General features: G+C 45.0%; 1 protein-coding gene across 3 annotated transcripts in view; it reads left to right on the top strand.

Moving 5' to 3' along the window:
• znf385a (zinc finger protein 385A) overlaps positions 1-23,206 on the top strand; it is a 107,252-nt gene that overhangs the window by 43,416 nt on the left and 40,630 nt on the right. For 2 of the 3 annotated variants that reach the window (XM_070448069.1, XM_024005020.2), the window contains exon 2: positions 17,038-17,204. In XM_070448069.1, the coding sequence (XP_070304170.1) occupies positions 17,038-17,204 (167 nt within the window). The remainder of the gene's footprint in view (positions 1-17,037; positions 17,205-23,206) is intronic. The other variant, XM_070448070.1, reaches the window with a different exon arrangement.

The raw sequence follows: 23,206 nt of genomic DNA, 5'->3' as shown, positions 1-23,206 counted from the left end.
GAGTTTTGCAGACACACACACCATCACTTTCTCGTGTTTATGTGTGCATCCCATTAAGGCATCCTATGGAGTGCACTAGACAGGGCAGAGGGTGCCATGTGGGATGCACACCTCTCTGAAAGGGAGAGAGTTAGAGAAGAACGCTCTTGTATGTCTATGACAAATGAGTGTGTCTGTGGTTCAGGTGAGTTTTCCTGTAGGAGATAATGAGGGACACCAGGAGAATTCATGCTTGGCTGGGAAACTTTCCCCTGTGTTTGTCTTTGTTCACTTTGCGTAATAATGTAGTAGATATCAGATGAATTCGTTTCTATTGACTAGGAGGTGACTACTGTATACTGTGTGCGTGCGTGCGTGCATGCGCGTGTGTGTCTGTGCGGGCGCGTGCCATGCATGTTTGTGCGAATCTCACCATGTGTACTCCCAGCTTCCCAGACTCCTTTGCATGGTTGTGATGGACAGTGTTTTAAACAACAGGGTCATCTGCGATCACAGCAATGACAAGTGACATTAAAGWGGCCCTGGGCCAGAGACTGGGCGGGGGGGGAAGTTAATATAATGTCCCTAGAACAGTGTCCTGTAGGACTGTGACTTCCTGTGGTATYGGACGTTGTTGTTTGGCAACCTACTTAATATTCATATACTGTGTACTGTTCATACATTGCTGTATAACACAGGAGCTGTATAGTGATGGCTGCCAGGAGCACGCAGTCGTCATCCCTACTGTTCTACTAGTCCGCTGGAACGTGCCCTTGTACTCTTATGGACTGGGGTTCTCTTGTAACCAGAGCTTCTGGTGCTGGGGAATGGAGACATTATTGCTGTCATGTTATTCCCTGGACCGTTAGTGTTGTGTTGTTGTTATTCAAACAATGGTTGCCCCTCGCCCTTCCTCCTCTGTGCTGTGGTAATCTGTGAGGGAATCTGGCATTGCTGTTTCTCTCTGTCCATTCTCCTCACTGTGTATTTGGGTTAATCCAGCTGTCTGTGGTGAGGGATAGAATTCCATACCTGAGGGCAGAGGGCTGTGAGATGGTAGCATGGGAAGAAAAGGATGCCTATTGTTGTTGGGTGGGCGGTGTGTGTGTGTGTGTGTGTGTGTGTGTGTGTGTGTGTGTGTGTGTGTGTGTGTGTGTGAGACTGTGAGAAGGTGCATGGAAATAAAATGGCTATTGTTGTACCTGGGTGTGTGTCTACCACGTTGAACAAGGGAGGGAGGGAGATGTGAAGGGGGGGGGGGGTACTGTAGGGATCTGGTGGGAACAGGCTAAAGGGGAAAAGAACAGAAGACATCAGAGGAGAGGAGAGGACAGGTGGAAGAAAGGAACAGGGGTAGGAGGTTGTTACTGTGTTTTGCTCAAAGTAGGAATGTCACATGTCTCTCCCTGCCTCCCTCCCTCTCCTATTATGAGCCGGTTGGCTGACAGAGCRAGTAGTCCAGTGTTCTGGACTCTAAATGTTGTCTCCTTCCTTCCATGTCTATTCCTCTGTAGAGGATGTAGTACGGAGCTTGTAGGTCTGTAGGTCTCTTTGTCTGTACTGCTCCATGCTGTGTGTATTACACTATCCAGCACCACTAGTCTAATCTACTGGCTCTGCGGTGGACACCTTCGTCTTCTCACAGCCACAACTCTACCAACTGCTTGCCCTTCTAGAACCATCTATTTATCTCTGAGTCAGACCTCAGACAGGCAGTAGAGACAGGCCCTACAGCCAGTAACATTCACAGAGTAACATTCAGACTGATCTCCACTGGTACGAGAGTGGATCGTCTTACATGCAAAGCTGGCCTTCAGCCAAATAGGGATCATTTATTAGAAAAACTGTAAAGAAAGATAGAAACCTGAGGAAGGAGAGAAASAGGGCAGAGGAAAGAAAGTGGAGGAAGGATTGAAAGTAAAGAGAGCTGAATTGAATACCTGCGTGTGTTTTTGGCCTGGTAAAATGAGTGTGTGTTGTTGTGTGGGTGGTGTGTGTGTGTGTGTGTGTGACTATTGCGCTTGTCCCTTTCCGATTAGGGTGGTGCCATTTTTCTGTCATTATTGACCTCACAGCAACCACAGTCTTCGTACCCACACACTCCTCTGTCTACAGCGCACCGCACATATACTCCGCACCGCGCTATCAGCCGCACGTGCAAGTGCACGCGCGCGCGCCACACAAGCACACACACAACACCACACACACACACACACACACACACACACACACACACACACACACACCACACACACACACACACACACACACACACACACACACACACCACACACACACACAGTCAACCCAAACACATTAACTCATTCCCCCACTTACTCAATCAGTATTTATAACCTTCGATGCGCTGTATGCACTTGTAGTACGAACATGAGTACTCAACACCGACACTGGGATGTTGGACTACTGATGCCAATTGAAACAGATTTAGCTATGAAGTGGTTTCCTGAATGAGGTGGGATGCTACAAGTCGTAACCCAAGCCTTCTCTTATTCAGCACCATTCTAATGCCAATTGGCTTTTATACGGATCTGAGCAAGCAGTACACCATTCACTAGTACATTAATATGCTGTTATCCTTAGCATGGATAACACCAGATGGGGGAAAGTCCTCGAAATCAGTGGTGTTATGCTACAAGGCCAGCGACTGTATCAAAAGAATCTCTGGTGTTACCATCAGCTCCAGTGAGAGCCTACTGAGCTTTGGATGTGTGCGTATGTGTGTGTGCGCGTGCACACGTCCCCGTCTGACCGTGTGTTTGTACGTGGCAGCTAAGGCAGATTTATCTAAGGATTAGCGTGTGCAGTTGCTTCTGTGCCTGGAACACGTGAACATGCAGGCCTGGGCCAGGCGGCAGGAGTGAGGTGGGTGAGGGAGGATGAGGCGGGTTAGGTAGGGGTGAGGGGTTACTGTGGCTCATGAACCTCCGTGCTACTTTTAACATTTGACCTCTTCATCCCTTCATTCATCTTCTCTGTATGTCTCCTTCTCCTTGGACCCTTCTTTAGCCACCCAAGTCGCCAGCTCTCTCACTGTCCTTCAACTGTCCCCCCTTCTCTCCATCTCTCTATCTGTGCTCCTCCTCATACGTTACAGAAAGACCAGTACCCTGTGTCATCCTCTCTTACGTTACAAGGACCCAGTCAACCCTCGTCTGTGTCCTTTGTATAGAACAGAAGACCAGTTTACCTTTGATCTCCCTCCCTCCCTCCTCCCTCCTCCTCTTCCTCCCTCCTCCTCCTCCTCCCTCCTCCCCTCCCTCCCTCCCTCCCCCCCTCCCCTCCCTCCCTCCTCCCTCCCTCTCAGTGCTGCTGTGGTCTCCTGTCATATCTTTCCAGAGGTACAGCTGCTAATTAGTCTCATTAGCCTTGATTCACTGCTTATCAGATCAAGGTTTAGTACTGTAGGTCCTTATTGGGGACCACAACACCACACACACACACACACACAAACACACACACACCACACAACGTACCCTCATTTTGCCGCTCTTAAGGTCTGCTGGTTAAAAATAGTCTCTGTGTAGGGCGTGTGTCTATATTGGTGTAACAGTGAGTATGTTATGGTCATTGGAAGGGGACATCTCCTGCTGAGGGACCAGAGCTGATGTTGGGGTTGGGGCCTTCTTCCATCATCCAGTTACACCCAGAGAGCGATCAAGTATCGCTGGGTAAGATGGGTGACAGGACAGGGGCGTGTGTACTCACTCACTGTCTGTAGTCCTCTGATCAGAAATGAGCACTCGATGTGCTTTAACCAATTCAATTCAATTCAATACAACTTCATTAATTAAGAATAGCCTTTCCTGATGAACAAATGACAACAAAATACAGTGTCCATATTAGGACAGCCTCAGAATCAAGAGTTTGTGTCAGTGTAGACTTGGGTTTGGATGTCACTTTCACACTGCTCACTCGACGTAGAGTTCAATGCTAATCCGCACAGACATATAATTTATTTCCATAGGGCGGCGAGGAACGTTTTAACGCCAGCCACAGTTCAACCAAATGCTTTGCAAGTCTGTACTAAAATGATTGAAATTGTTGTGCTACAACATTTTTAGGTTACGGACACCATACCATTCCAGGTGAAGTGTTCTCACACACGCACACACGCACGCACGCACACACGCACGCACGCACGCACACACACACACGCACACACGCACACGCAAATCCAGCATTAAGCCCTTCAGTTAGCTCATCATGCATCTCTATGGTTTTGTGTACTTGCCCCCAGTGTGTGTGTTTATGGTCCGCTGTGTGTGCATTGCGATTAGAGTCGGACATGCCCTGACTGATACCCAGCTCTGAGGTAGCGGGTGGGCAGCCGGTGTGCAGCCTGGAGTGGCTGAGCAATTCAGAGCTCTATCACAGATTCAGATGATCAGCTGTGCAACACACAGTTATGTCTGAGAGGCAGCTGTTGGCGCTCCTTTCTGCATAATCATTCATAGCATGACTGCCGCCGGTGGTTTCAGGCAACACATCAAAGAGAGTCTAATCCCTCGATCGTATACACATTTCAAACAGAAGACAGGATGTGTAGATTACAGTTATCGCACCCTGATTTCAAAAAACGAAAAGGAAGTTCTAGCACCTATGTTACGTAATTGAATAAATGTGCGCATGTGTACGAAAAACAATCTCTTGAAGAGCAAGGCTATGTCCCAAATGACACCTGTTCCCTATATAGTGCACTACTTTTGACCCGAGCSCTATTGGCGCTGGATAAGGGGGCCGTTTGGGATGCACTGCATGCTTCTGAAGGTGACGTGGGGACATCCTAGTGGTCAGTTGTAGCCACTGCAGGGTTGTGTCCTGTCTATTGAGTTTGAATCTTGGTTGACCCTTGGTAGATTGAGTTCCCTCACTAATTCCCATTCATTCTACTGAGCCAACATGAGCAAAGGCGAGTTATAGCCTASCGTGCTGACCTGGTTACGCATTCACCATAGTTGCTGGAAAGGACCATGTGAAAAGAAACAGTACGATTTAGCAAGCTAGCGTGAAAAGGGTATACAGGATTAGTGTGTATAACAGCGATTCCTCTGAAAAAGCCCARCCTCGTTGCTTTAACACTGAAATAAAACCCTCCCTGTTCCTTTTAGCATCTGGGTGCTTTGCTGTTTAGTCATTAGTCATAATAAACCTATGAGCAAAACATGGAAAAAGACGTCAAAGGACTTCTTTTTGGTTGAAAGAAAAACATTGAAAAGACGTCTTTGTGCTCACTGGGAAGTTGACTTAGCATCAGGGTGCTTTGCTTTGCGTTGCTGTATAACTTATTCATATGGGCTGAGGCAGCCATCTAGAGAGAGCATGACTAACATACTGTACTTAGAGTCAGCCGTTGATGTAGATAAGCTGGTGAGATGAGAGATCCAGGTAAATGATGAGCCACTGGGCAGACTCTTCTTAATGCTAATGAGGTGTGCACGTTGAAGCGTTTAGATGAGCTTGTAGCTTCTGCAGCTGGTTGTCTTGAAATAACAGTGTAGTAGTCATTACAGGGACCAAAGATGGCGCCGGATGGGATGGCTGCAGTTTTATGGGCTCTTAACCAACCGTGCTATTTTGTTAGTTTTTTCGCAATATTTTTGTTGTTGTATTRGGCGCATGTGACAAATACAATTTGACAACGYGGTAGRGCAWKATTTAGTTAATTAAGCCCTTTTTTMTACTTACCCAGAGTCAGAGGAACTCATGGATACTATTTGTATGTCTCTGTGTGCAGTGTGAAGGARGTTCCTGGAGKRATTGCAATTAGCGTTAGCGCAATGTCTGAAAACCTATAGGAACCTCTAGCATGTTTAATGCCGCACTACCCCTTTAATGTCAGGGGACTAAAGGTGAGAAGCTCTGTCAGGACAAAGTAGTGAAAAGAGATTTAGACTCAGGAAGGAATGTTGCCCTTTCACAAGACTGCCACTTGCACATGACCCAATCTTTTTAAGGTGAGCATTAAGCTGGAGGCTTAGCGTACATATTTGTACTTGAGTGCATGTGTGTATGCTAGGGGATGGGCATTTGAAAGAACGTCTGCGTTCGAGCACTATCATGGAAATCATTTAGAAATAAGTTAGTACTGGAGCATGTTAGTGCGAAACGGTAGCCTGAGCACCAGTCCCTTTAAATAACATTCCACTTCTTGCCACTCCTTGTAATTGCCAAAGAGACTGGTCTTTAGGGAATCTCTACATTCAATATGCAGCTGGATTTACAGTGCCTTGCAAAAGTATTCATCCCCCTTGGCATTTTTCCTATTTTGTTGCATTACAACCTGTAATTTTCATTTGGATTTAAATGGATTAAATGGATTTAAATGGATTAATTAAATTAAATGGATTTTCATTTGGATTTCATGTAATGGACATACACAAAATAGTCCAAATTGATGAAGTGAAATAAAAATAATTACTTGTTTAAAAAAATGAATGGAAAGAATATGGCACCACAGTAAACCTGCCAAGAGAGGGCCGTCCACCAAAACTCACGGACCAGGCAAGGAGGGCATTAATCAGAGAGGCAACAAAGAGACCAAAGCCTGAAGGAGCTGCAAAGCTCCATAGCGGAGATTGGAGTATCTGTCCATATGACCACTTTATGCCGTACACTCCACAGGGTTGGGCTTTACGGAAGAGTGTCCAGAAAAAAAGCCATTGCTTAAAGAAAAAAGTAAGCAAACACGTTTGGTGTTCGACAAAAGGCATGTGGGAGACTCCCCAAACATATGGAATAAGGTACTCTGGTTAGATGGGACTAAAATGGAGCTTTTTGACCATCAAAGAAAACGCTATGCCTGGCGCAAACCCAACACCTCTCATCACCCGAGAACACCATCCCCACAGTGAAGCATGGGGATGGCAGCAGGTTTTTCATCGGCAGGGACTTGGACACTGGTCAGAATTGAAGGAACGATGGATGGCGCTAAATACAGGAACATTCTTGACACAAACCTGTTTCAGTCTTCAAGAGATTTGAGACTGGGACGGAGGTTCACCTTCCAGCAGGACAATGACCCTAAGCATACTGCTAAAGCAACACTCAAGTGGTTTAAGGGGAAACATTTAAATGTCTTGGAATGGCCTAGTCAAAGCCCAGACCTCAGGGGGGGGGGGGTGAATACTTATGCACTCTCAAGTTTTAATTTTTTTGTCTTATTTCTTGTTTGTGTCACACCCCAAAAATAATATTTTGCATCTTCAAAGTGGTAGGCATGTTGTGTAAATCAAATGATACAAACCCCCAAAAAATCTATTTTAATAGGAAAACTGCCAAGGGGGCTGAATACTTTCGCAAGCCACTGTACCAGTTGCTGATTGGTAGTTGAAAACAACATTCATATTTTCCATGACAACGTTATGGAACATGGGGTGCGTGCAAATTTGGCACAATATGGAKGTTTAAGAGCAACAMCACGCATAYCAWTACYACCTGCTGCAGTCATTCCCTGATGAGAAGGCAGTGTCAATGCAAGATCTTMTTGTTCAAAGTGGCTAGAGAGGGCTCCGTAATGAGAGAGAGAAATAATGACACAGAAAATGTTAGCATCCAAAATGTTATCGAGCTACATTTGCTTCTGTTGTCACCCATAAACAAGAGGAAAGAAATGCAAAACTGGCACCTGTCGTCATTCCTCGCACATATGCTGATCATCATGACTTGATTCAATTTTTACAATTTGTCATGCTAATTTGTGTTTGTCATGCTAATTTGTGTTAAGTTGTGTTATGTATCCCTCCTCTCTTATTAAGTTGTTCTTAAAATTGTCATTCTATATTGCGGCAAATTTGCATGCGCCCAATGTTTTCATGCGGTGGCAAGGAGTGGAATGTTAGCTAAAGAGACTGGAACCCAGGCTAGCGAAATGGGGCTGAATGCAAAAACAGTTTGCGGTATGCTGGTTGTTCCAATTGCAAGTTGTGCTGATTAATACACAAATGAAAATMAAACTTAACATAATTTCACTGCATTTGACATGGGCCACTCCATAAAGACATCTTAAAGTTTGAATAAATGTTACCTGTTAAGTAGTTGCATTTTGAGTAACTGTATTAGATTATTAGAAACAAATACAAACCTTGAATCGAGTACTCAAGTACTCCCGCCCCTCCTTAGTGTATGCCTGTACCTGTGTGATATTGTATATTTTGCCCSCTGTGATAGTTATGCTGACTGTTGTGTTCAGGTGAAGGGGGTGACTGTGCCCCGTGCCCTCCCTGCATCCCTCCCTGCCCCTCTGCCCTGCCTCTCTGCACCTCTGCCATCCCTGTCAAGCCTCCAGACGAAAGGAGAATACCAAGTGGCTCTAGAGTCGATCTCTGCATCCCAAATGGCAGCCTATTCCCTATTTAGTGCACTACTTTAGACCCAAGTAGAGCACTCTATATGGGATAGGGTGTCATTTGCATTTGGGACGCATCCTTTGTACGTACTGGGCCAGGCCCTGTCCCTGTGGTTATCAGACACTAAGCCAGCCTCCATTGGCTAAATGAATTGGCAATTTCTGACTGCAGCTTTGGTCACAGCTGTGTACAGAGTCTGGTCCCTGCAGAGGGGGAGAGAGAGAGAGGGAGAGAGAGAGAGAGCAGCTACATCATCTTATTTGTATTTTAGATTTATTTACAGGGGACAAAACACATTAATCAACATCAATATTACAATAATGCGTCATCCATGTAAATGTGCCGGGGTTAGCCAAAAGCTAATTTGCACCAGTAGTCCCAGGGCAACTAAGGACAATTACACAGTCACAATACACATACTCAATAAAACAACTCAAAATACAATACATTACATCCAATAATATATAATTCTCAACGACAACAACAACACTATCATCAACTGTTGTCTTACATATGAGGAACCACAGATAACTCATGTGTACAGGTTTGGATAGATTTGAGCCATGTTTTCAATTCAACCCTAAAAGTACAATAATCAGTGCAGCTTCTCAAGTCCATTGGCATTGCATTCCAGTATATTATAATTTTAACAGAGAAGACCGGTTGGCATATTTTACTGTTCCGAAAAGGGACAACGCAGTCCCCTCTAGTTACTGCCCTTGTTATCCTGGAGGTGCTATCCTTGAGCATGATATGCCGGCATGGGGTGGAGGGGCAAGACCGTGCAGGATCTTAAAGACAAGGCTTGCATCGACATACTGCTTAAAGCTATCACGTTTGTACATGATGTGACAATGGTGGTAACGGTTTGGTTTGCCGGAGGGATTCAATTGGTTTCAGAAGAGTAGCRCCTGCTTCTGAACAGCGGGTTATTGAGAGGCATCATCTGTTCCGAGTAATGTTCTAGCTTGGGTAAGAATGAACTTCAGATACCGTATTTACCTCTAAAACAGAGTCCTTGAACCCCAGTCACTCACTGCAGTAAGGTACTGGAGCTGATTTGTATCTTGTGGACTTACTGTGCACATTGAGAGGACTTGGTCACGTCAGCTATATGTCCTGTGAAAGCACTGCCCTGTGTTTTATGTATACYTTATAGAGGAGAGAGGTACAGTAGGAGTCAGTAGGATCATCTATAGGGCAGGAATATACTGGAATATACCTAATACATCTAGGACAGAACATCGTCACAACCACACACACACACACACCATCATCATAACCGCACACTTAAAAACACCATTAGAAGACTTAGCTTCACTCAGTACTGTGGTTGTCAGCGTTTTCACAGATAATATTTCTTCTAGCGTATTTTAAGCTATCTGGCTCATCTGAAGGGCAGGTCCCCTCCTTTCTGTCTATTGGACCACCTCTGCCAACGGCCCCAGGGCAATCTGTGCCGGTATGGGCAGTTCAGTGCCCACCACTTCCCCTTCCTCCTCCAATCCTCCTCCTCCTCTCCCTCCCTTCACTGCACTGAATGGCCCATAAGCGGTGTTCCTGTTCCGATAGCGTGTGAAGACTGTATGGAGACAGAGGTACGTTTCAGGACATTGACAACATGTTGGATCATTTCAAGGCTAAAAAGACATTCTTATCCCTAGATCCTACAAGTCACGTGACTTCATACTGGCTTTAAGCACATAAGGAAAAGACCAAGGCCGATTCAATTCCCTCTCCTTAACTGTTTATTGATTCCTACACGCGGTGAAATAACTTAAGTCATTATGAGCTTTTCCTGGGATAAACTAAATAAGCTACTTCCTTCACTTCTATAACGACGAGTCTCCACAGGGAGTGGTGGAAATCCTGCTTCACGCACCCTCGCACGCGTACGTACATGGATACACAACACACACATACGTGAACCTTTGTTTTTGCAGACCACTTAAAATCTAATTTCTTTGTTACATTTCCCTCTTTAGATAGCAASCTGTATCTCAGCTAAGCCTCATGCTCCAATCTGTGTATATTTATATTTTCCTCCAGCAGACTAAACCAAAACACACACTCACATACATGTACCATAACCGTAGGCAACAGTTTGCGTTCTGCCACAGCACCCCGTCGGATTGTGGGAGATTTACCCGGGAGACGGAGGCCCGGGAGCGCAGTTGGGGTAGATAAGACTTATCAGTCACAAACAGACTTACTGGCAGATCATTTTAAATGTTTGAATCCGTTTCTCTTCCCTCGTTGCCCTTCTCCCTATTTTCAATCAGCCCCCTCACCCCTCTCCCCCTCCGCCCTGTCAATAATACACCACCACCAACGACACCACCTCTTCCTCTAAACTTCTCTTCCTTTTCTCTCCCAAATCCACCTGCAGAACCGCTGTCCTGGTAATGCCAGTCTTCTTTATGCTCTGTCTGTCACACTCATATTGCTGTGTGTGTCGGTGTGTGTTTGTGTGTGTGTGTTGCGACCTATATGTTGCAGCCTGTTTAAGACTGCTAGTGTGTGTGTGTGTGTGTGTGTGTGTGTGTGTGTGTGTGTGTGTCCCACCCCAGGCCATGTAGTGTAGTGTTACTAGCGAGCTGTAACACTATACTAACATTGGCTGCGTGGCAACGTTGTGGCCTGTTTAAGAGGACTGATTAAATCCTCAGAGCGTGGCATGGATTCCTGAAGAGTTGCAGGATTTAACGACATCCAAATGCACCAGCCTTCTCATCTCTTCCTCCTACACCCCCCCGCCTGTCACACACACACACACACACACACACACACACACACACACACACACACACACACACAACACACACACACAACACACACACACACACACACACACACACACACACACACACACACACACACACACACACACACACACACCACACACACACACACACACACACACACACACACACACACACACACACACACAGAGAGACAGATTAGGTTCCAAGGGCCACTGACAGGATCAGTGAGTATGTATGCCCGCTGACGAAAAAAGAGATTCTTGCCCACCTCATAAGACTTTGATGGCTCTGGGTGACCTGGTAGGTGCTGTTCAGTTCATTGTATGTGATGAGGTGCCTGTTCTGGCTGTTAAGATATATTGGGCTGTTGTTCTTTGTTCTTCTAAAGGGACTTTGTTGAAGATGGGATTATAATCAAACGAGGTTGCATCATTCTAGGCCTTCCGTGTGTATGATTGTGTGTGTGTGTGTGTGTGTGCGTGACGAAACAAAATGGAATTTAAATAATTGAACCGACGTTGGTCAATTTGAAAAAACAACAAAAAAACATTTTGATTAATCGCTCAGCATTAGGGGACACACAATTTATAATGATTCAAAATCCTATTTCCCTAACCTTAGCCTTAACCCCAAAACCTAACCTTAACCATCACCCTAAACCTAACTCCTAACCCTAACCCTAAAACTAACACGAACTCCTAGCCCTAAACCTAATTCTAATCATAACACTAATTCAACCTTAACCCTAAACCCCCTAGAAATATCATTAGACCTTGTGGGGACTAACAAAATGTTAGTTTGTTTACTATTCTTGTTGGGAATAGTAAACACGTCCACACACACACACACCCACGCACCCACGCACATACACACACCACACACACACCACGACAGTGTGATTTACAATGTGTTCTAGCCCCCAAAGGAAGCTTAAATTTAATGGGGTAATTATACACTGGGGGCAGGAAGCAGGCACACTGATTTACACACACTGGCTGGGGTCTCTCTCTTTGCTCTAAGGGCAACTTCCCTGCTCCCTCTGTCCCTCTGGAACACTTGACTTCCTATTCCCCACAGGTCTTATATCCATGCACTTAAATATATATATTTGATCTATTTTCCTTCTATATTATCTTCCCCTAACCATGGTCACTTTTTCTCTTGTGACAGGTGTGCCTACATTCGCTGCAGCGTAGCCTATGCAAACATAATGTAAAGACTGAATGCGCGTCTCATTTACCCATCTCCATCTGGCTGCCGGGGGTCACCTTATTTTTTTTATTGCAAATATTATTTTGTTTAAATTGTAGCCGCAGAGTTTTAAAACAGCCTGTCACTTGAATATCGTTGCTTTAAATCAGTGCACCTGCGAGCACTCTCACAGGATCTCTCTCCATCAACTCCCTTCAAATTGCATCCAAAATCGATCGTCCTGCTATAGATTGCTCTACTATATAGATATAGAGTGCTCTACTATATAGATATAGATTGCCCTATTGCTGGGGACAGTGAAAGGCCATGTACAGTTTTGTCACACAACACAATGCCACAGATATCTCAAGTTTTGAGTGAGTTTGTCAATTGGCATGCTGACTGCAGGAATGTCCACCAGAGCTGTTGCCAGAGAATTGAATGTTCATTTCTCTACCATAAGTCGCGTCGGTCATTTTAGATAATTTGGCCGTACGTCCAACCGGCCTCACAACCGCAGACCATGTGTAACCACGCCAGCCCAGGACCTCCACATCCAGCTTCTTCACCTGCGGGATCATCTGAGACCAGCCACCAGGACAGCTGATGAAACTGGGGTGTATTTATTTCTGAAATAAAAGCCTTTTTGTTGGGAAAAACTCTGATTGGCTGGGRCTGTCTGCCAAGTGCCTGGGCGTATGCCCTCCCAGGCTCACCCATGGCTGCGCCCCCGCCCAGTCCTGTGAAATCCATAGATTAGAACCTAATGAATTTCTTTCAATTGACTGATTTACAGTACTTATCGCAACTGTAACTCAGTAAAATCGTTGAAATTGTTGCATGTTGCGTTTATGTTTTAATTCAGTATAGAATAGCTTGCTGGACAATATTTTTGTTTTTTTTATTATACCGATAGACTATTCTGAGATGGGTGCAGGCTCTTTTTTGCTGAATGTTAAACACAGCAGCCAATAGAATTGACCTTACGGGTAGTTTGAAAGAAGAGCGAACGCGGTAGGCTTCAGCAGTTATTTATTCAGATCCATAACCATTCAATCTCCGTGAAGACAAGTGAAAGCCTGCATCTAATTAGAATGAAGAAGATAAGGACAACAAAACGTATTTCATTTAACTGTTGAAAGCGGGGAAGAAATGAAGCAACAACAGAGAGAGAAAGAGGAGGTAGGCTAATTACAACATTAGGGGAAATATTATGAAAGGTATATATTCGTCAGCCTACTCATTATACAAATAGTCCCTATTATATTTCAAAATTAAAAGCAGCCTATACTTGTAACTTTGTAGGCTGCATGTGCTGCACCAGAATTGCATGTAATCTCCCTGCTTTATCATGGTTTAAACGATGTGCGTAATTCCAGTCCATATCATACAGTATAATACAATACAGTATAATACAACACAGTATAATACAGTACAGTATAATACAACACAGTATAATACAACACAGTATAATACAGTACAGTATAATACAACACAGTATAATACAACACAGTATAATACAATACAGTATAATACAAACCGTTATATACAACACAGTATAATACATTACAGTATAATACAATAAGTATAATACATACAGTATAATACAAACACAGTTAAATACAAACACAGTATAATACAACACAGTAATAATACAAACACAGTATAATACACAATAGAGTATAATACAACACAGTATAATACAACACAGTTAATACAACACAGTAAATACAACACAGTATAATACAACACAGTATAATACAGTACAGTAATTAATACACACAGTATAATACAAAAGTATAATACAACACAGTATAATACAAACACAGTATAATACAACACAGTATAATACAATAAGTATAATACAACACAGTATAATACAACACAGTTACATACATACAGTATAATACAACACAGTATAATACAAATAAGTATAATACAACACAGTATAATACAACACAGTATATAATACAACACAGTATAATACAATAGAGTATAATACAACACAGTATATACAACACAGTATAATACAATCAGTATAATTATACAACACAGTATAATACAGTACAGTATAATACAATACAGTATAATACAACACAGTATAAATACAACACAGTATAATACAATACAGTTTCAGGTAGCATCAGGCTTGAATTTCAATCAAAGCTCCAATCAAATCCAGACATATAATGCTTTAGAATGACATTCCGGTTTTGGTGGGAAATGCTGATTTACCCGGGAGAAATTTATTTATTCTCTGGATGGATCATTTGTAAAATACCGGGAAAATATTCAACACACTCATTGGTGCAGGCCATGCATCAGTATGGCAAGCTAGTCATGCTCTGTAGTTGTGCTCGCTGAGAGACTCGGTGAAGAGAATTATTATGGAAGCACCACCAGCAAGAGACTGATTGTCTCTTTAACACCAGTACTCATGGAGAGAATTCTGTGTCTGAATGCAAGTGCTTGAGGGATTTGAAGTTTGTATGTTGTCTCTCGTAGCTGTGTTTTCGGGGGTGCATGTGTGTTTGTGTGTTAGAGAAAACCATGCATGTCTAATGGGACTTAATGATGCAGGCCTCAGCAGCTCAGTTCAGCTCAGCTCAGCCCTGGGGCTCACAGATGCACTGAGCGTTGGGGTGGACAGGGAGTAGAGAGCAGAGGCAAGAGCAGCTGGGCTTTGGCTGAGACAGCACATTCACAAAGTCTCTCAAAGTCCCTTTCAAATGAGCCACAACTCCCTTTCACTTTAACTCTCTCTCTCTCCTCTCTCTCTCTCTCTCTCCTCTCTCTCTCTCCTCCTCTCTCTCTCTCTCTCTCTCTCTTCTCGTCTCTCTCTCTCTCTCTCTCTCTCTCTCTCTCTCTCTCTCTCTCTCTCTCTCTCTCTCTCTCTCTTCTCTCCTCTCTCTTCTGCCTCTCCTTCCCTTCTCTTCTGTACCTCTGTCAAGGTGACATCTGAGGGGGCTCCGCACCGAGCAGCAAACTCAGAAAGTCAGCTTGCAAAAATAAGCTTCTTAATATCCGCACAACTGGATTTCTGTGGCTTTCAAATTCCCCCAAGACTTTAAGCTCTCCAGCCGTCTCTTCTTCCTTTTTTTTTTGGCTCCATCTCTCTCCGTGTTTGACTAGCTAGCTCTCTCGATCTCTTTCTATCTCGCTGGGCACTCGCATATCTGCTCTCGTTTCACGTTCTCATGCGGGACATCATCTCTCTTCTTTTTCACTATCTCTCTCTTTCTCTCTCTGTAGCTGCCGATACTATTTTTCTCTTCCTCCTACCCACCTAAACACTTTCTTAATTTCCTGGAGGGCTTTCACCCGCACTTCTCAAAAAGTTTGTTGTTCGTATTTCGAATAATTTCTAGCTGCATTGAAAGAGCAGCCCCCAAAGTGGCCTCTGTCTGTTGAGGGGATGTGATGTGACGGGATTTAAGCCAGACTTCTCAGCAGCAGCTGTCTCCCAGTCAGAGAACAGGGTTAGATAGATAGAGAGAGAGAGAGAGAGAAGAGAGGAGAGAGAGAGAGAGAGAGAGAGGAGAGAGAGAGAGAGAGAGAGAGAGAGAGAGAGAGAGAGAGAGAGAGAGAGAGAGGAGAGAGAGAGAGAGAGAGAGAGAGAGAGAGAGAGAGAGAGAGAGAGAGAGAGAGAGAGAGAGAGAGAGAGAGAGAGAGAGAGAAGAGAGAGAGAGATAGAGATAGAGATAGAGATAGAGATAGAGATAGAGATAGAGATGTAGACAGAAGACATGTTTCATAACCACTGCCTGACACTGGCAGCCTGTTAAAAAGAAATGTTGACTTGTGTCCTCACAAGCTGTGTTGGTTCTGTTTTTATCTGGTGTTAGAGGACAATAATTTCTAAAAATCTGTGTGTTATTCTACGAAAGTGAGTAAATTATCATTTGTAGCCCACTGTTATTGTTGCTGGAGTTGATGCAGGTCCTCACCATGTTTGGGAAAGTGTTCCTTTCATGGACACTTTCAAGGGAAATACAAGAGCCTACACTCTTAGAAAAAAGGGTTTCAGAAAGGGTTCTTTGGCTGTCCCCAAAAGGGTTCTACGTTGAATCAAAAATAGTTATTCAAGGGGTTTCTCCAATGGGGACAGCCGAAGAACCCTTTAGGTTCTAGATAGCACCTTTTTTTCTGAGAGTGTACTGTCTGTACTAGTCAGTGTATGTACAGTATTTTTTAAATTTGTATTTAAAAAATAAATCAAATTTGATCCCCTTTTTTCTCGTGGTATCCAATCACTAGTAATTACTATCTTGTCTCATCGCTACAACTCCCGTACGGGCTCGGGAGAGACGAAGGTCGAAAGCCATGCGTCCTCCGAAGCAAACAACCCAACCAAGCCGCACTGCTTCTTAACACAGCGCGCCTCCAACCGGAAGCCAGCCGCACCAATGTGTCGGAGGAAACACCGTGCACCCGCCCCCCTCGGTTAGCCGCACTGCACCCGGCCCGCCACAGGAGTCGCTGGAGCGCGATGAGACAAGGATATCCCTACGGCCAAACCCTCCCTAACCCGGACGACGCTATGCCAATTGTGCGTCGCTCCACGGACCTCCCGGTCGCGGCCGGCTGTGACAGAGCCTGGGCGCGAACCCAGGACTCTGGTGGCGCAGCTAGCACTGCGATGCAGTGCTCTAGACCACTGCGCCACCCGGGAGGCCTGTATGTACAGTATTTTGACTGTGTCCCCCCCTCCATCTTCTCTCTCTCTCATTCTGTAGGAGGTATAAACCGTGCGGGGCGATGCCTGCATTCCTGCGGACCCCACTATGATCCAGCCTCACCTGGATATGAAGCCCTTCCTGCAGTTCCCTATGGACACAGCTCCACACAACACAGCATGGGCTTGTTTCACAACTTCAACACCGTGAGTAGTATATACAAAACCGTGAGTACATGCACCCCCCCCTTCCCAACAAAACACACACAAACACACACACCACACACACACACACACACACACACACACACACACACACACACACACACACACACACACACATAATACACACTCGAAACATGCCCTAAGCAATAAGCAACAACAACACACACACACACACACACACACACACACACACACACACACACCAACACACACACACACACACACACACAACACACACACACACACACACACACCACACACACCACACACACACACACACACACACACACACACACACACACACTATATCCACACTCGAACACATGCTCAACGCAATAACACAACATACACACCCACACACACCACATATACACAATTATGTACTATTCTGTAGATACTGACTCCAGGTCACAAGATAAAATACCAGCACAGTTATGGTCAGGAAACCTCCCTGTTAACTACAGTTAAGGTCAGGAAACCTTCCTGTTAACTACAGTTAAGGTCAGGAAACCTCCCTGTTAACTACAGTTAAGGTCAGGAAACCTCCCTGTTAACTACAGTTAAGGTCAGGAAACCTCCCTGTTAACTACCTTTCAAATGAATTGAAGAGAATTCTGTATACTTCAGAACACACTTTACAGTGTTCTACTTACACTTTAAAACACACAATCTATCAAACCTGTCTGAGATGGTTGTTTGATGTGTGTTCTCCAATGTGCCCTGTGGATGTCCTTCTCTCATTTCTATAGGGACTCTCTGTGTCCTCCCCATTTGGGCTCAAATACTACTTGAAATCTTTCGGAGACTTCGAGCGTTTGCCTGGAATTCAACATGGGTGGGGCTTGCAGTCTTGTCCTTTGAMCCAGACAAGCTCAATGAAACGCAGCTGATGTATTATAAAGATGTCAAATACTATTTGAACCCAGGTCTGCCCTAGGCTAGGAGTTATGGCTGATCATTTTGATTAGGAGGATATTTAGCATATCACCACACTCAGCATATTGTTGAAAAGAGCTGTGCATTGCAGTCTCAAGATGGCTGATTAGGAAATGCATTATAAAAAGTACAGTGTGGTTCTGTTGGTCAGCAGAATAGAATGAATAGAACAGACTAGGATTGTTCTACTAGACTGGACTAGGAACATCCTTCAAAGAGCATCTTGTATGAGCGCTGATCTAGGATCATGTTTTGCCTTTTAGACAGACAGGGGGGACCTGATCCAAGATCAGCACTCCCACTCTGAGWCGCTTTGTGAATATGGTTCCTGGTCCCCCATCAACATCAGATTAGTTATGATCTGAAAGGCTAAACTGATCCRGAATCWGCACTTCTACMCTGAGACTCTTTGTGAATAGACTATGGGCCCAGGTCTTTATGTTGGGTAAAAAGGTCATTCCCTCACCAGCTGACTTTTTCTCTATTTGTTTGCCATCTCAATCTGTATCCTTGTCTCTCCAGCTGGCTCAGGACATAGCATGGCAACATATCGTACGACGCTTGTTGCCAATTGGAAGTATGGCATGTGACTTGGCCTCAGTGCAGGTGATACAGACATAGAACATAGAGACCTTAACCTCCATTTTATTTTACTACCCATTGACTTTAACAGGCCCCATAGTTTCCATAGAGCTGCACCCTGCTGACACTGCGTTGAAATTAGAACAGGACTGACCGGTCATAGATTGATAAAGTTACAGTTCTGTTTCAGATCTCGACAGATCTGATGTGTTCCTCTTKAACCAAACTAAACCCAGACTCTCTCTCATACTGTAGGCATTCTAGCTCTTTCCAACAGTATGGTGCTGCTGACCCGAACCATACTGTGCTGTCTTGGATATTTAGCCTACATCTCACAGACCTGTTCAGTACCGCTTGGCTCGATGCTGCTCAGGAGTGTGAAAAGCCCTTTTTGACTTGTCATTCCAAGTGCTCCTGTTTACCACAGCAACTATCTATATTTGGTCCAGTAGGATCTTGTGAATTYTAACAGCCTACAGACTTGTACTGCTGCTGACCAGTAGATGGGGGTGTTGGAGAGGACAACCTGACCTTACCAACGACGTTTTAGGACACCTTCAGAAAGGGATTACTGCATTGTGTGCACTAAAAAACAATGGGGTGATGAGTAACAGAAAGCGACATTAACAAGGATTTGCTCACGCAGGTAATAAACAGGTATTTAATCTGGAACCGTTGGGAGGGGAGTCTGCGGTCTAGAACGTTGACTACAAGTTCTAGAARGGATCGGGACTTACAGTGTGTCTATGGCAGTGCACGTGTTGTTGCTTCTGTCAAGTACGTATAGTAGTTGTGCAGGAGACGGCAGTCTTGTGCTGTACATAGATATAGCCAGTACAGCCCGACAGTACATGTAGGATCAATGAGAGTGAGAACCATGTTTTCAGGAGCAGTACTTTTTACTAATGTACTACTTCTGTCTGCATGGTTGTCGTCATAGCAGGCGTTTWTGGATTTTTGCCTTTTTTGGGGAGAGAGAGGTGTAAACAATGTACATTTTAGTGATTCAGCAGACGCTCTTATCCAGAGCTACTGTACTCACAGTAGTGAGGTCGTACATTTGAATACTTTTTTTCTTTCGCACAATTAAAGAGAAGAGAAGAGTTATCTGTTTGGGATCATCTTCTGTACTATCTTTGACCCCCTCTGAAGAGACAAAGCCAGTACTCTGTAGTCCGTCTTTCAAGTTAACTCATGCAGTTCCAAATAGGTTTTAAATGTTACATTTAAAAGGATGCGAGATAACTAACCCGAGGCTTCTCGGTGACTGTACAGTAGCTTACAGGTGGTTTACTACCAAAGTGCTAGCAGGTACACTATATGTATTTTACGGCTCTTTGTACCGGTAACTTCAGCAGGATGTCAATCTAGCTAAAAGCTAAATGAAAAAGTACTTATTCATAGTCTCTGTTATTAAATCTTCTACTGCCTTCTCTTATAGCTCTGTAGCGTCAATGTCTCTCTATAATGTCATTTGTTCTCTACCTGCATGTGTGTCAATCTGGCCCAACGTGCCCTGAGACAGTGATCATTTATCAGCAGCAGCTGCTACTGGTGGTACTATAGGCTTAAGGGTTGGGCTGAGGTAGACTGAGGTAGATGCCTCGCGCAGGCGGCAGAGTCAGGAATTTCCAAGGAAGCTGCCTAGTCATGCGAGCCATGCGCAGACGTGTCGATTCTCACTTGCTGCGGGGCCCCACCTGCACCTCCCTCTCTCCTTCTCCCTCCTTTCTATCCCTCCCCCCTCCCTCTGTCCCTCCCTGCTTTCTTCCCTCCATGTCTCCCTTCGAACAACTTTCTCTAATACTGTAGCCTCAGGTCCCCTCTCTCGCTGTGTGTCTAGTCCGTCGACAGTCTCGTCTCACACGCTAAACATAATCCTGCCCCCCTTTAGAGACGTTCTGATGAGTATCCCTCCAAGGACCCTGAAACAGTTCAATAGTCTCAGGCTATGATTTAGCACTTATGTAAATGTAACGTAATGCTATCCATGTGACGATACTGTGGTGGAGTTGTTCCATTTGGGACTAGGGACGCGTCCCAAACGGCACCCTATCCCCCATATAGTGCAATGAAGTAATGAAGGGAACAGGGTGCCGTTTGGGACGATACCTAGATTTCTGATGTGTGTAATGAGGTTTTCTCTGGAAGTGGTTCCACATAACATCGCCATTTGTTTTGAACAGTTGGTGGTGAGTAGTAGTGCAGTATGGGGCGAGGGAAGGGGGATGAGGGGAGAGGGAATGAAAAGGAAGGGTGAGGGGAGGGCAAAAGTTTACTGGCTGATATGACAACCATTGGTAGATGGCAAGAACAGAGGAGGGGGGAGGAGGGAGAGGAGGAAGAGAGGAGGGGAGCCGAGCATGACACACTGCACTGACTGCATCTGGGCAGATTGTGGGAGTAAGCATGTGACGGAGAGAGAGAGAGTGGGAGAGAATGAGAGAGAGGGTGTGTGTGTGAGTGATAGTGAGTGAGTGAGTGAGTGAGTGAGTGAGTGAGTGAGTGAGGAGTGATGAGTGTGAGAGAGAAGGAGAGAGAGGGTGTGGGAGAGAAGGAGAGAGAGGTGTGGGAGAGAAGAGCGAGGGTGTGGGAGAGAAGGAGCGAGGGGTGTGGAGAGAAGGAGAGAGAGAGGGTGTGGAGAGAGAGAGAGAGAGGGTGTGTGAGAGAGTGAGAGAGAGGGTGTGAGAGAGAGAGTGAGAGAGGTGTGGGAGAGAAGGAGAGAGAGAGTGTGGGAGAGAGAAGAAGAGAGAGAGAGAGAGGGAGAGAGAGAGAGAGAGAGAGAGAGAAGTGTGGGAGAGAAGGAGAGAGAGGGTGGAGAGAACGAGAGAGAGGGTGTGTGTGATGAGAGACGGTGTGGGAGGAGAAAATGACTACAGCACTGGGAGACGAGAGAGGATCTGGAGAGAGAAAAGAGGAGAGGTCTGCGTTGATAAGGCAGACACTTGCTAGCTAGGGTGACGTATCAGTAGAAAACAACAGAATCCCAACAGAATCCCTCATGGCCAGAACTGCTACTTCAAACACTACAGCTATGTAGAGACACAAGAAAAAGGAGAACAAATAAGGAAACTGAGAGGAATAATGGAGTTACCATTAGCTACATTCCCTGCTGAGGTTATACCAGTCTAGCATAGTGTAGGAGGTGGCTGAATGAGTAGAGGACAGAGACAACACACTCCCACTACCTCACTCTTACACACCACGCGGAGACAGAGGCACAAACACACAGAGAGATACACACCGGCGTAAGCATGCAGCTTAAAGATCCAGCTGACTCAGAGCAGGAGACGAGGTGAGTAAGGTCCAGAACCAGCAGTAGTGTTGAATACAGGGGTATATGGGACAGAGGGGAGTGATTTCATGTTGAGGTACTCTACAAACTGGGCAGGACTCGAAGGAGAGACTTTGGCGCACGCACGCGGTTGGTGTTCAAAGGATGTTCATCTGGCTTGGTAGAGTTGTTGCTCCTGTCGCCAGCCAAGTCCCACAGCGTGAAATAGAACAGTGTATGGTTGGACCGCAGGAATTTGAGTTGAGCGCCACGGCAGAAACATTTCATCTCTCAGGGCAATGATAGACACACTTCAGAGAGAGAGAGAGAGAGAGAGATGAGAGAAAAGGAGAAATGGAGAGAAGAAAGTTGACTCCTTGGCTGTTACTTTTTGGGGAATGCCATCTGTTTAGTGCTGTTTTGTGAGAGATGTGTGGTATGCGTGTGTGTGGTGTGATGTGTGATGTTGTGGTGTATTGGTTCTGTCTCACAGACACTGTTGTGAGTCTGGTTTGTGTTAAAACACTATTTAGGAAAAGAGAGGAGTGTTGGTGTGTTGAACTGTTGACATGTGCTTGGGAGTGATGCCATTCTACAGTGTGTGTGTTCATGTGTGTGTGTGTGTGTTGTGTGTTTGGAGTGTGTTCCTTTCACCTGCTATGAAGGTGCCCGGTTGCATAGACACGCCTGTCACTGTAGCGCTGCCAGAGAAGACACGCTCTCTTTCTCAAAAACGTTTACCGGAGATCAGAGACCAGTGGGCAGGACTGAGAAAACCTTGTGGTTATAGTACTGTTTAGTACTAAAGTGAAGTGGAGCAACCCAAAATACTGACCTGGACCCTGCAGGAATTCAGTGACTCAACCACCATTACTGTTCTGTTCAGCTTCTCATTATACTGACTTTATGAGGGTGTTGGGCAGATCCTTTGTATTTTAGGAGCTAGACATAGACACACTCCCATTATGGGAAAACTGCCACTTTATACAGTATCTGTTCTTCTTATAAGGTCTGAAAATAATACCAGTTACTGTCTCACTCGACTTACTTTGAACGGTTCTTAAAATCCGAACGGATCATGGCAAAAAAAAGTGTGTTTGTTTATTCAGCTCCGTGGTCTGGAATTCTCTCCGGACCGGCTTGAAACCCAGGATCTTGTTTCCTCGGAGGAGTTGAAAAGTTTGGTTTGACTCGCGTCACTGGAAGAAAATTG

Source organism: Salvelinus sp. IW2-2015, linkage group LG17 (assembly GCF_002910315.2).
Source record: "Salvelinus sp. IW2-2015 linkage group LG17, ASM291031v2, whole genome shotgun sequence".
Classification (NCBI taxonomy): domain Eukaryota; kingdom Metazoa; phylum Chordata; class Actinopteri; order Salmoniformes; family Salmonidae; genus Salvelinus; species Salvelinus sp. IW2-2015.
The sequence above is the reverse complement of the archived record's forward strand: the minus strand, read 5'-3'. Positions and strand labels throughout refer to the sequence as shown.